Below are 13286 nucleotides of genomic sequence, written 5' to 3'. Positions count from 1 at the left end.
ACAGGGGCGTCTCGAAATTGTTTCAAGATGCAGTTTGAGCTCAAGATGACGCAAAATGATTTCTATTACAGTAAAAAGGCCTCTCTATACCCAACATATTAACTAACAAAACAGTGCATCATTTAAAAACACAACTACATCCTGTACTTCAATGAAAACAGATGCTATTCATGTTGGCCACATTAGCATTTAGAAGATTAACAAAAACTAGTGAACACCATACAGTGTAAATGTTTTTGGACTGCTTTGAACACAAATGTAAGATTTTTTTGGGGGAATCAAATCAGTTGTCGAAAATTGTAGGTATGTATCCTGAGCATATTCTCCTCTCATTTGATCGGATTTCCATGCAAGTGTGAATGGTTGTTCGTACAGGATTTCAAAATGATGGAGCACTACGAAGCATCCAGGCTTTACTGCATTGCCTTTGAACCTCATATCTGTTTTCTAGCAATGTCGGAGTGAACTTGGCTAGTTTCAATGACTGCCGGCTTGTCACCCTCAAAGGGACAAGAGTTAAACGTATGGACTTTGACGAGATACAACAGGTCGTGGAAAAAAAAGCATAGTATAGAAATGTCTTCGTCCTCTTTTTGTAAGAAAGAATTAGAGCAATACATTCAAAATACCCCCTACAAAAACACCTAGAAAATGACTCCATATAAAATTACTTTATAGAGGAAATCCATTTCAGTACTATCTGATGTACAGTCATGAAGAGATAAAAATCTACTATTTTCATTTTCATAGGCTGGGCTTACATGCACGTGAAAAACGACTCCAGTCACGACTGTGTGATGTTGTCACGTGAATACACTGTGAATACACTGTGAATACACTGTGAAACAGCAAAAGAACGTCCTTTGATCAGTGCAACTTTAAAAAGGCAGGCTCAATCGCTTTCTCACGATAAATAGCTGTAAAAACCCATGTAAACCGGAGCAAGAATCATGCTCGTGTCTCATGAGATTTCAGCCGTCAAGATCCTGTTTAACTGCCAGGATCTCACGTTATTCCTTAGCAAAGCCGTGCCAAACACCCACACAACAAAGAATGCAAAAGACACTGCAACTGTAAACCTCTTGTATAGCCAATTATTAATGTGTTCTGATGCACAACTAACCAAACTTTTAGCCTCATGTTATTAGTAGTAGTAGTATTTTCTTTCTAGAATTCTTTTAAGATGTCCCAGGAACAGCAGAGCTCCACCTCTACTTCCACCGCACAGAACTGGAATGAATTGTTAGCATCAATTGGCATAATTAACAAACATAAATGTACCGTGTCGTTTAAATAAAGACTTTTGTTTGAATGTTTATATTATTATAAGACATCGACGTTTCGTTACAATGTGTGTGCTAAATGGCCAGACAGCCAGAGAAAGGTGAATTAGGCCAACTTGTAAAAGAGAAAGGCTGGCATGACTGCCATCTGCACTGGCTGCAAGAGCTTGAATGAAAACTTTTACGTTAATATATATAAGTGTAAAATCTGTCAATTGTACACTATTATATCACACTATGTGTGAATGGAGTAGGCAACTCTGGGTATGGACGAGTCTGGGACAGCAAATGGATGACCGCGGGGGAACAAAAAAGCGCAACATTCCCTTTGCTGTCTCCAGAGCCAAAGGGGATGAGTCACCTTCAGCAGACTGAGAGAAGGGCAACAGCCATGCCGACCTCCGCAGCCGCTACACATGCTGCCGAGGGGAACACGGTGGAAACCAACCAAACATCTGCCAGTGCCACTGCCGCAGCATACTCCGTAAGCAATGCTGCCAATAGCAAACCCAGGGTTTGTACGATCAACGGGGTGATGCTCTGGAGAAAAGCGCCAAGAAGGGACAATGGTGGCACCCGGCACCCCCTTACAGAGGCCCAGGACCACCCCAGCCAAAAAAACACCATGTTGGGGCCAGCTGGCGCCAGCAGGCAGGGTGGTCGGGTTTGTGAGAGCAACCCTGTATGTCTGGTCTTTGACTGGGGCCGGGTGAGCTCCAAATTTCCCTCCCACCCTCCCAGATGGGGTCATTTTTATAAAAGTCCACCTTTGCCAAAACGTTAACATGGTAGTCTTACTGCAAAATTTAAGCAAAGATCACATCTCTCTAACTTGTGTCTAGGAGAACACTACTTTACTAATGTAATATTCACACTGCACAACTTGAAATTATGTTAATGGCTCCTCTTTAAAGAAAAACAGTTGTGTTTTTTCTGGTTGTACCAGTCCACTCCCAGGAGTGTGAAGAATTGTAAACCAGCACCTTTATTTCACATTGCATTAGAAGCACACTTATTAATGTCATCTGATCCCAATTTAGGAGTATGAATCCTAGTGGAGGTGTGTCAATTCAAAGTACACCAATAATGTTACGATTGTCACCTGTACTAAAACAAGCAGCACAAACATTGTTCGCTACTCATTTTAGTCTAATCATGCCAACAGTGACAGAAGGTGAACAAAATGTGGGTGGTCAAACTTATTTTTGCAAAACTCAACAAAATCTCAATAGTCTTCAGAATGACAGTCGTTTTCTTTCCTTCCCTACAATTTCTAGGTTTAACTATGCACTATTGTTTCCCTTGCTCACTTAGCATTCAAGCAGGAGCACTGCACATGTCCTCATGCAATACCAACTAAAAAAAGAAAAAATGGTTATATTGCATTACAAAAATGATAAATTAAACTTTCTACATCATAAGTACATTTACACTAGTAAGAGATCTCAATCTGAAACCAGCCAGCATTTGAGTTTGGCACTGTGGCAGGAATGGGCTCCCATTGCACAGCAGTACAAGCCACTCCATGTTTTACACATCATTAGATACACTTGAGCCTTCGCTCTCTATGGTTTGTCTAATTAACCCCACAGTAAAACCTGGAATGTCTCAAACTATTGTGCAATAGGAGTCTTACTTCCTGCAGTGGAATCTGAAATGCTGCCAGTAGAGATCCCAGTAGAATTTCAAAGCTTACTGGATTGAAATATGTACATACTCCTGAGCATAACCAAGTAAGATTCTGCATATATGAACAGCAAGCACACATTCACAATTACACTACGCACAGAACTCGGCAGACTTGAGAACAAAGCTGGTGTCTTCGGTGTTGAAAAGGTCATTACTGGGGAGTGTGATACCGTTGGCGAACAGTAGTGTAGGATAATTCCCCTCATGCGTTTCTTGTGACACACGACAATAAACAGACATGCACGAATACCAACGACTGACCCTAAATACATTCAGAATGGGGGGGGGGGGGGCCTGAGGCACACAACTGAATTAAAATAAATACTTGAAAAATTCAATTCTATTCTATTAAATATTTCTTTATGATGATTCAGGGGAAGAGAGAGCAAGAGCTTTAGCTCCATCATGTTTAGGAATATTGACATCTTGACAGCACGACGCCGCTACTAAAAATTCTATGGGCTAAAAAAAGAATGTGAGAGATTAAAAATAGCAGCTTACTGCTGCAGTCCTGTCTGGTACAGCTACAGCACTGGAATACAAACTAGCTACTCAGCTTCCTGACATTAAACATTCAGTACCTTCCAACACACAGGAGCAGCAGCACCAGCACACATGCAAACACTGTGGGACAGATCACAAACTAAAAAGGGACCAATTCAAACAGAACACACAACAGTCCTGGTTTTAATGAGTTATTTTAATACAGTAATATGTTCTTTTATATTTAAAAAAAAAATAAAGATTTCTAAGTAAGCTGTGTAACACTGCAGGTCTGTTACATCTGTAGCAATGGGTTGCCATTTCAGGAAGATTTCTCCTACATTTTGAAAATCACACCATGTGATTAACAAAAAAAATTAAACCAATCAGTACACTAACCAATTATTAAATGCTGAAGTAACAACGAACAAACAAGATAAAAATAAATCTGAACTGGGCTGGATTTAGAGAATAATATACTTGCAACTTGATTTGGGTAAAAAAAAAAAAAAAAAAAAAAAAAAAAAAAAAAAAAAAAAATCTGGATACTGTTGCAGTTTATAAATCTGTACCTTAGAAATACAGGCGACATTTAAGGAAAAATCAACGGGCAGAAAATGGGCAAAAATACCGTTGGTTGGTTCCCCACTGGCTACCCATTATGAAAGGCAGGTACTGTATATTTAAACTTGAGATATTCCTCCAGTGGTGAATTACTACCTGCACTCTGTTACAGCAAGGGAACCATGACAAGAATAGTATCAGTGCAGCCCTGCAAACAGTGAATTCAAATGTGCCAGATGTAGTGTGTGCTACACTTCAACATTAATAACGGTTCCTTCCATGATTTTATCCTAGGGGAAGTCTCCAGTCTTAATGGTTCAAGATCCTAGCATGCCGTATGAACCCTAAAAGTTTGGGGGTTTTGAGCACTGCCCATATATTAAGAGGGCTGGGATGGGCTGCATGGTCATGTTGTTGACCCAGAATCACTTGGACCCTGCAAGACCCAACTTGCCAAAGTTTTGAGATCAATCGGCTACTGGGAACCAAACGAGCTTACACAGGCTGAATGGCTTCAAGTTTGTAAATATTCTGCTCTTATGTTCCAGATATTAGTTGGTCAGGATATTTCACTGTAAACCAATGCTAGAGGTTTTCTTCTCTGCCATTTTCAAAAGGTATCAACAGAACAGAAAGCAGCTCCGTATTTTCTAGTTAAAAAGCAGTGTTAGGGTTAAAGCAGGAACACCTTTAAATGGTTAAATATGGTAGGCAATTAATCTTATCAGCATTCAAATAACTCATTAGTTAAAGCTTTGTGAATCAGGCTCATTATCACTTGCATGTAGGAATTTAAAAGGAATACTCAGTCATGAAAATAAACTATTTTAAAGAGTAACCATAATCCTAATGTTGCATATTTAGAATATCACCACCAGAGGCAAAATAAGAGCCTCAGCCAGCCTGTTTCGTAAACTAGTTTACATTATAACAGTGTAAGGTACATTCACATGCATTGCTCCCCATTTCATTTATGCTCCTAATCCTTAATAAAATATGTGGGCCTAATCCCTTAGTCCATTTGAATGACAGCACTTTATCAAAAAAACACCAAGTCACAGAGAATGTTAGGTTGTTGCTGTAAGTATGACTCAATACAACAGAGGCTATAGGGAGCATATGGGACATGTTACAATCAAAATATAATAACTTGATTTCCATTTAACATAACCCTTTTTCTGTTGCATATAAAGGAAAGTAATTCCTATCTCTGGTAATTTAGTAACTTGCAGGTTGCATGGGCTTTCTTGCTATAATGTAATGTTTAGTGCCTGTCCCACCCAGACCCCTCTTAAATTAAAGCAAGGTGACTGCAGAAAGAAAGATACCAAATGGAAATAGGAATAGCCCAAGGGCAGGGGCAGGATATTTGCAATGAACTCTCTCCTGCAGCTCCAATGACGGCACGTGTCCAAGACACTGTCCTTGTCGCGCGAGTGGGTGCGTGTGCCCACCCCCTCCTGCTTGACAACGAGTCACCATTCATTTAGACAGCTGAGCCTCTGCTTCATACACACTGGCTCACAGCCACATGACACACTCTGCATGAATGGCATGTCCCCCCTTTTCACAAATTACTGCTTCCTAACCCAGCCCTGCCACACAGCTCCCAAACCAGTCTGTTCTCCCCCAATCAGTTAATGGAACTACAATGTGTGTCAGATAGCTGACTTCAAAGTTTCACCATAATAGAAGAGAAAGCGACAGTGGGAATGGTGTTCAGTTATGTTCTGAATGGGGGTGGAGGGGACCTCCCAGGATATGTGGCAGACTTCACTGGTTCTCAAATGTATATAAAAAAAATTAAATGAACAGATATCCTGATTGCATTAGACAGGTGATAAGGAAAGTCAACATAACCGCCCCCAATTTGTTGTTGCTCACCAGGTACCACAACACGGAAGGGGACTGCACTGTGATTGTGACTACTATTCCAGCTTCCTTTGACCAATTACAACCTGAGCACACGATGCAGTGCAAGAGGCCTGGAGCCCCCACGATCATGCTGGAAAGCATATCAGCAGCAATAATGCACCCTGGCACACTTACATTATCTCTCCGTTCTGCCCTGGGCTTCAAATTGGAGGAATGTTCAACTTTAACTGTTTGTGACGAGGAACTCTATACACTGATTCCCTCTCTGCCCCTGCAGAGCAAAGAGAATATGGTTTATTTATTCTGCATGTCGACCTTATTTGTGTCCCCATATGGTGGCATCATAAAGCAAGGCAAATGTGTATAAATGACTAAATGAAAGACTTCAATAAACATACACTGAATGATTATCACTCTTGATAACAAAATTGATTTTATTTTGGGAGTAGTAAAAAAAAGCAGAGGGTGTTCAGTGTTCTTGCTTTAAGAATTTAACGTCAGAATGCCCTGTATGAACCCATGTGTCATTCATGTTATTTGGTATCCAGTTCTTTGCATAAGTTTTGACGCACCAAGATTCCAAGCCACATCACTCACCAATAAATACAATTATGCATTTGTCTATGTAAAGTTAATTGAAATGAAATTACAAAATGTATTCATTCATATTTGGACATCCAAAATCAGTACTGAAGTACCCAACTACAGTGCTCCCACTTTATAAAGCAGCCCTTTATACCATGGTTGTGGCTCCTGTTTGCCTCATAATGCCATTCCACCAACACTTTCTTTTTATAAGGCAGAACACAAACAGCATGGTTGTGTAACAACGGCTCCTGACTAACATTCCAAACGTCCGATTGATCTGAAACCATGGATGACAATACTTCTGGGAAGAGCTGTAGATAGAATATTTTTGTTAAACCATGTGATTTAAGAGCACCTTAAAAAGAGCAATACGTAAGGTCTGCCAGTGGACCACTTTAGTGAAGTATTTCTACCTACTGTAACAGATTACATAGACTCTCCACTACACACTTACCTCTCACTCAATCCCGGTCCCTGAGCAGTCTTACATCTACACCTAAGATTGGGGGAAGCTTGCAGCCAGTTGTGCATGTTCATTTTTACAAGTTCAAAAAAAAAAAAAAAAAACACCACTTAACAGCAGCAAAGCTTCGAGAAGCTAGGATTATTTTCATGCCTTTTAAATTTCCTTATGGACCATTTACTTTTAAATTCAAACTATAAAATTGCTTTTCCATAAAGTATGAAAGGATCAATTATGAAAAAATCAGTCACCTAAACAAGTGAATGCAAAAGCAGCATCTGTGCAAAGGTAGATTTGTTTAAATATGATAAATGGCAGTACATATGAATTATAGACAGTGTCCTGGAACAAATGTCTTAAAATATTTGTGCTTGCTGTAAGTAAAATGAAACATGATGTATTTATATTAGCTTATACTTATCCTATATTACAAGATTATCAGAAGAAAAAAAAAACAACTTTAAACCAAAGACTGAAGTACCGCTTCCTGCCACTAGGTGGTGATGTACAACTTGTTTTCTGCAGCAGACTGACTTGCCATAAAATAATTAAGGGGGGGGGGGGGTTCAATTTATTTGGAATTATTTTATGACTTGAATTTATTCATATGTTTTTAGCCAACAGCTATATAAAACAATCTTCTGTACTGTTTCCAACTAAACCAATTGTATTATCAGCCCATTTAATCTTAAATAAAAAAAATAAAAAATCTATAATTAATCATGGGAACATTTGGTATTCAGGTAAAAGTTACATATAACTTTTTTCTTTACTGACATTTGTTTGGAACTTTGTCTTTGGTATCATTGACCTGGCCCATTAATGTGTAAAAAAACTGTCAAACTACGTTCAAGTTCTAAGTTTGAACCTTGGTCTTTTTTAAGAGCTCTCAAAACTTGTTTTCTCTCCAAGTGCAGAGATACACCAGAGTTCAACCATTTACCTGTCCCCCTGCAACACTCTACCCATGGTGGATTTAATGTGCTTGTGGCCAACACAAGGATTTTATAAATCTTACCTGTCTTGCACTTTCATTCACAACAAAGGTCTCAAGTGTGCAGTTTTGGAAGCAGCACAAGTTACAGCGACACGTTTTAAAAAGGACATCTGATCAGTTTGCTTGCCTTAAAGGATCTTACTGGCTGCAAAGCCATTTCAGTCAACAAGGGAAGCAGCTGGTTGGTTACGGACAGGAAAGGTGGCTTGAAGGGGCGGGGACAAATTCACTCTTTAGGTGTAGTGCCCAAGGGAAGTACAATGCAAAAATGATCCTCGGCAGTATTAGACATATTTTAAAATGATAATTCATGTTTTCTAGAACATGCGTTTCTTTCATAACTGCACATTTGAGACATATTTTGCACAGCAAGAAATGTAATTATTTTATTAGCCACAATTACTTTTGTCCACTGGGGGCAGCGTTGCAGGGGGCAGGTTAATGGTTACATGGGGTACCAGCTGTACTGAGAGAGAAGACAAGTCAGAGCTCTATAGGAGGACACATGCAAGCTTCACACTTCTGAATTTCAAAAAGACCCTGTGATGTGATGATAACCAGAAAACACACAAAGTGAACCTAAACAAGAGGAGTACATATATAGAAAATTAAGAGTGCATTAGGGAAGATAATGATGTACAGACAAGTAGTGTCTGATCCAGGTTTTATATCCAACCGCAGGGCACAGCAGTCAGGTAGCTTCAATGTATTCTTTGATTCTCATCAGCTGCAGTAAGCAACTGCTTGGCCGAGTGTGTTACAGTTAGGGCTCTTGGATAAAAATCATTTGGTAAAGCCTGAGAAACATCTGGCAGACCCAAAGCCACAACAGAATCAGAAGACAAGTTTCTGAGTCAACCGCTTGCGTGATAGGCGGCTCACAGGACAACCGCTTCAAGCACAGCTTAACACTGGCTGAAGTAGGCAAGACTCAATTTCTACTGTGAAGAGAAGACTTTGATCTGCAGGTTTGACAGGTCGAGTAGGCAAAAGGATGGTTCCTCAGTGTGTGACACCAACTGTCAAACATGGAGGAGGAAGCGTGATGGTCTGGGGCTCTTTGCTGGATCCAGAGTCGGCGACTTACACAGAGCGAGTGGCACCCTGAACCAAAACTGCTACCACAGCATTTTCCAGCGCCATGCAATACCCTCTGGTATACGCCTAGTTGGTCAGGGGTTCATCCTACAGCAAGATAATGACACAAAACATACCTCCAGGCCATGTCAGAACCACCTTAGAAGAAAAGAACAAGATGGTAGGCTTCAAATCACGGCATGGCCAGCACAGTCTCCAGACTTAAACCCCATCGAGCTGGTTTGGGATGAACTGGACAGAAGGGTGAAAGCAAAGCAACCTACAAGTGCAACACATTTGTGGAAACTTCTGCAACAGTGTTGAGAAGAAGTTTCTGAACAATATTTGATTTTCATTTTAGAAAGAATCCCACAAGTGTGTTTGGCTGTTATATCTGCAAAAGGTGGCTCCTTTGAGTCAAAAATTTAGATTAAATTTTGTTAAACAAAACGATTCCATGATTTTTTTATCACCAATTGTTTATTTGTTCTATGATTTAATTTCACACACACACATACACACTAATTTTATTTTATTTATTTTGTGTGTTCATGTCTGACTGCAGTGTATGATGTTAAGATTGAATGGTTTTCTTCAGCTTAGCAGGCAGTCCTGACATTGATAAAAATGTTTTAGTTTTTTATTAAAGATGTTTAAAGGATTAAAGACCAATATGGCGATATTAATGAGTGACAATATAACCAGCAGTTACATCAGCAGCTAGCTCTAATATAATAGGAAAACAATAAAAAGATACCCATCACAAAAATTATTTCTAATGCTGACATTGATAATAATAATTGGCAAGAAAATAAGCTTGGTTTAATTCCTTACATTTTTCCAGACATCTGATACTACACAAAGTTTAGTTTCATACTAGGAAACTTTCTTTTTAAACTCCAAGCCCCAGTGCTCATACTCTCAGACTCTGCACATTTGCTCAACTCAGAGGGCCACCAGACAGGCAGGCTGGCAGGCAGGCAGGCAGACAGACAGGGTGCTATTAGTCAACACAAACAAAACCATTTTCTGCTTTAATACATGCTGACATCTAAATGCTTCTTAAAACTGAGTTCATTGTTATGGTCCAACGCAACCATGCTCTACCCCCGGCTATAGAAACTGCTGACTGGATACATTCGGTACAAAAGGACCGGGGTGCTCAAAGGCGCCAATCAACTCGAGATTGAGAATAATATTTAAAAAAAAAAAAAAAAAGGGATTTAAATCCAAGGAAATCTGTTTACTGTCGGACAATGTTTGACTAATGTATAATTTTAAATGCTGTTGACTCATACACCCTTTGATCTATATGGAGTTAGTTTACATTTTAATAATGTGAAGGGGCAAAAAAAGTTCTGACCCTGCACGGTAGAGTAAAACATCCTGGTCATGTGATCACTAGCAACCAATCAGAATGCTCATCTTGCCCATGACATTTTATGAAATGGAATTATTGAACTGTGTGCATATCATAATTCTATACCATTATTTACCAGGTTTTGAACCACTGGGGGTGCATCTCAAGTCAAAAAGGTAAATTTCTTAAGTGAGGTGATCTTAGAAAATCACCACCTTAGGGTATGCAAATCATTTCTGTCCCCTTTGCATAACACACACAACATTAAATAATTGTATGAAGATCACTTAGGAGTAGTTTCACAGACCCCGAATAGCACTCATCTTGCATTACTTTACCTAAGATAACATTCGGTAATTCAAGAGTTCTACTTATTGGGATGAAGTAAACCTTTATTAGAACGGCTCTTTTTGAAGGTGCGAATGAAACAGATTTTCTGAGAGGACAAAAACAATTATTGTAACACAAAACTAGCAAGGAAATACTTGGCTGCAGAAATGAGCAGTTAAGCCCGGGGCTTGCACTAAAAGGGCGTCCCTAACAGAAGACCCAGGATCCCCTAATAGAAGACCCAGGACCGCCAAACCAGGAGACAATGCTGAGGCAAGCTGGCAACAGGCTGACTGGGTTAGTGAGGCTGGTCCTGTCCACCTGATCTTTGACCGGGACCAGCCAACACCGACTCCCACCCACCAAGGATGGAGTTCATCAAGAGGGAGGTGGTTAATGACAACCATGTGTGCTTTGCACCAGGGGAGGTTATGTGGCAGTACGGAAGCTCTGCCATGTAAATAATGTGTGTGTGGTTTTGGGTGTTGGGTTTAAATAAAGATTACTCACTTCGAATGCAAGTTTGGCAGGGATGGGGTTAAGTCAACCTCTGCCAACATTCACAATGTGCTAACTGGGGAGTGGACACATGTATACAAGGGAAGTTAAATCCTTTTTAGTGGAGGTTAGGGTGAGTTTGTCCTATGTTTTGAACAGTGTAGTGAAGGTGAATGCCCAGCCTGCAGGCATTCTTTGTTATAGTTGAACCATTCGTTTTGGCCCCTGTGTTGTGTATTTTGTGCAATAAAAGGGTGCATATGCGCTTCAACCGCAGCTCTCCGTCTTTGGTTTCTTTCCTGCCAGGAACCAGCCTTGGCCGCGACGCTACCCTGCCACAAGTAGTTTACTTTATAACATTAGAATTATTATATTCCTCTCTGAAAATGTTAACTTGCTTCACACAAGGACCCATACAAGTCTATTGAAATGTATTGCACTAATGAAATTAATGTACGGTTAACAGTTAGGATAAAACAAAAAAATAACTGCACTGCACACAACTCACTCTTACGATGGCATTACACTATTACAACAGGGAGGCTCAAACATGTGGATGGACTGGATAATGCCACATCCTTAGAGCCAAGAGCCACACCAGCAGAGATGAGAGGCTTTAGAATGAGGCTAAAGTGCATTAATTACCTTGCAAGAAACAGATATAACACAAAGAATTAGTGAGGAATGGAATTTGATTGAAGGCACTGCAGGACAAAGTCTATAGAGTGGATCTATAGCACAAGTTGGATCTCTTGAGATTGAACTGAACATCAATAAACAGAAAGGGCAGGAAAATGTGCCAACTGATTTCAGATAAAGATAACGATTGCAACATTCTAGTAGTGAGACTATCCCTAGGCCTATTATTTTGACCCTGTAACACTCCTGGTTGGAAACTATTAGTACAGTTTTTGCCCAGGCTATAATGGTTCAAGGAAGACAAATTACTCAATTTAAAATTTCATTAGGTTAATAAAGTACATTCTAGTATATAGTAAATAGATGTTGGGGGTTTGAATGCCATACACTGTAGGTACATCGTAATGCAGTTAATGTGTTACTTTATTCGAATGGTGGAGAACGACGTGTAAAAGCTGCACAGAACGCACATGCTTACCATACCTGTTAGAATTCGGACACAATCCTGTTCTAACTGCATACACCGGGCACGATCAACACGTTATTGTGAAATTGTTAAAAAAAAAAATTTAAAGAAAGATGTTTCTTAATATTGCCGGGTGTTTGCTCAATGTACAGAGGTTAAAGGGCTGCAGCAATACCCCTTTATTCTTGACTTTTACTTTAATTAGATTCGAGCCGACCGTTTCTTAAGCACTGACTGAGCTACAAAATTGCTGCTCAGACAACACAGCATTGCAAGCACGTTAAATCCGTGGGAGTCCCTCAAAGCCGCCCGTACATTAAGAGAAGTTAAGCATTCTTGAGACTCACCTGCCCACTTGCCGAGCTGCGGCCCCACCTGCTGACCGTTCCCCAACACCCACACACGAAACCCGGTAGCAAGCAGGCTGCCGGCGCGCAGGGAGAGCCAGGCCGCAGTCAAAGCTCCTAGCCAGTACAACGGGGTAGCTGCCGAGAAGAAAGCTGTTTCCAGCGGGATTGACATAATGCCAGTCCTGGGGGAAAACTCTTGCTTTAAGAATCTTTAACGCTGAGCGACAGAGAGCCCCAAACCGGCGTTTGCGCAATCCAAACGCTCACACACGCACTGCCTTCCACAGCACTCTCACACAGCCGCCCGCCCCGCTCTAATAACAATTGGAGCCTGGCGTTGTCTGTCAAGAAAACGTTTGCTATCATTGGTCAATATCCTGTCAGGTACAGAACCAGGCGTTCCAGCTGTCAGTGGAGGGGGTGGATCCCAATGTCACTCAGCGACACCTGATTGGGTAAAAATGACACAATCAGGATTCAAGATCTCTGATTGCACCGTTTGTTGTAGCAGTCAAAACCTAATTAAACCCCTTTCAAACCCTGGTTTTGAATGAAAAGCGGGGACTACTGGTTTACAGAAGTGCCAATCAAAGATATCTCCGCCCTTCGTATTGTTTTTTTTTA

General features: G+C 40.4%; 1 protein-coding gene across 2 annotated transcripts in view; it reads right to left on the bottom strand.

The window, feature by feature from the left end:
- The window catches only part of LOC121329764 (very-long-chain 3-oxoacyl-CoA reductase-B-like), a 50696-nt gene extending 37736 nt beyond the window's left edge, over positions 1–12960 (bottom strand). The window contains exon 1 of one of the 2 annotated variants that reach the window (XM_041275538.1): positions 12660–12960. In XM_041275538.1, coding sequence (XP_041131472.1) covers positions 12660–12834 — 175 coding nt within the window. In that variant the 5' untranslated portion in view covers positions 12835–12960. The remainder of the gene's footprint in view (positions 1–12659) is intronic. The other variant, XM_041275537.1, reaches the window with a different exon arrangement.
- Positions 12961–13286: the final 326 nt, after the last annotated feature.

The sequence above is a fragment of the Polyodon spathula genome, chromosome 17 (assembly GCF_017654505.1).
Source record: "Polyodon spathula isolate WHYD16114869_AA chromosome 17, ASM1765450v1, whole genome shotgun sequence".
NCBI classification, from domain to species: Eukaryota; Metazoa; Chordata; class Actinopteri; order Acipenseriformes; family Polyodontidae; genus Polyodon; species Polyodon spathula.
The sequence above is the reverse complement of the archived record's forward strand: the minus strand, read 5'-3'. Positions and strand labels throughout refer to the sequence as shown.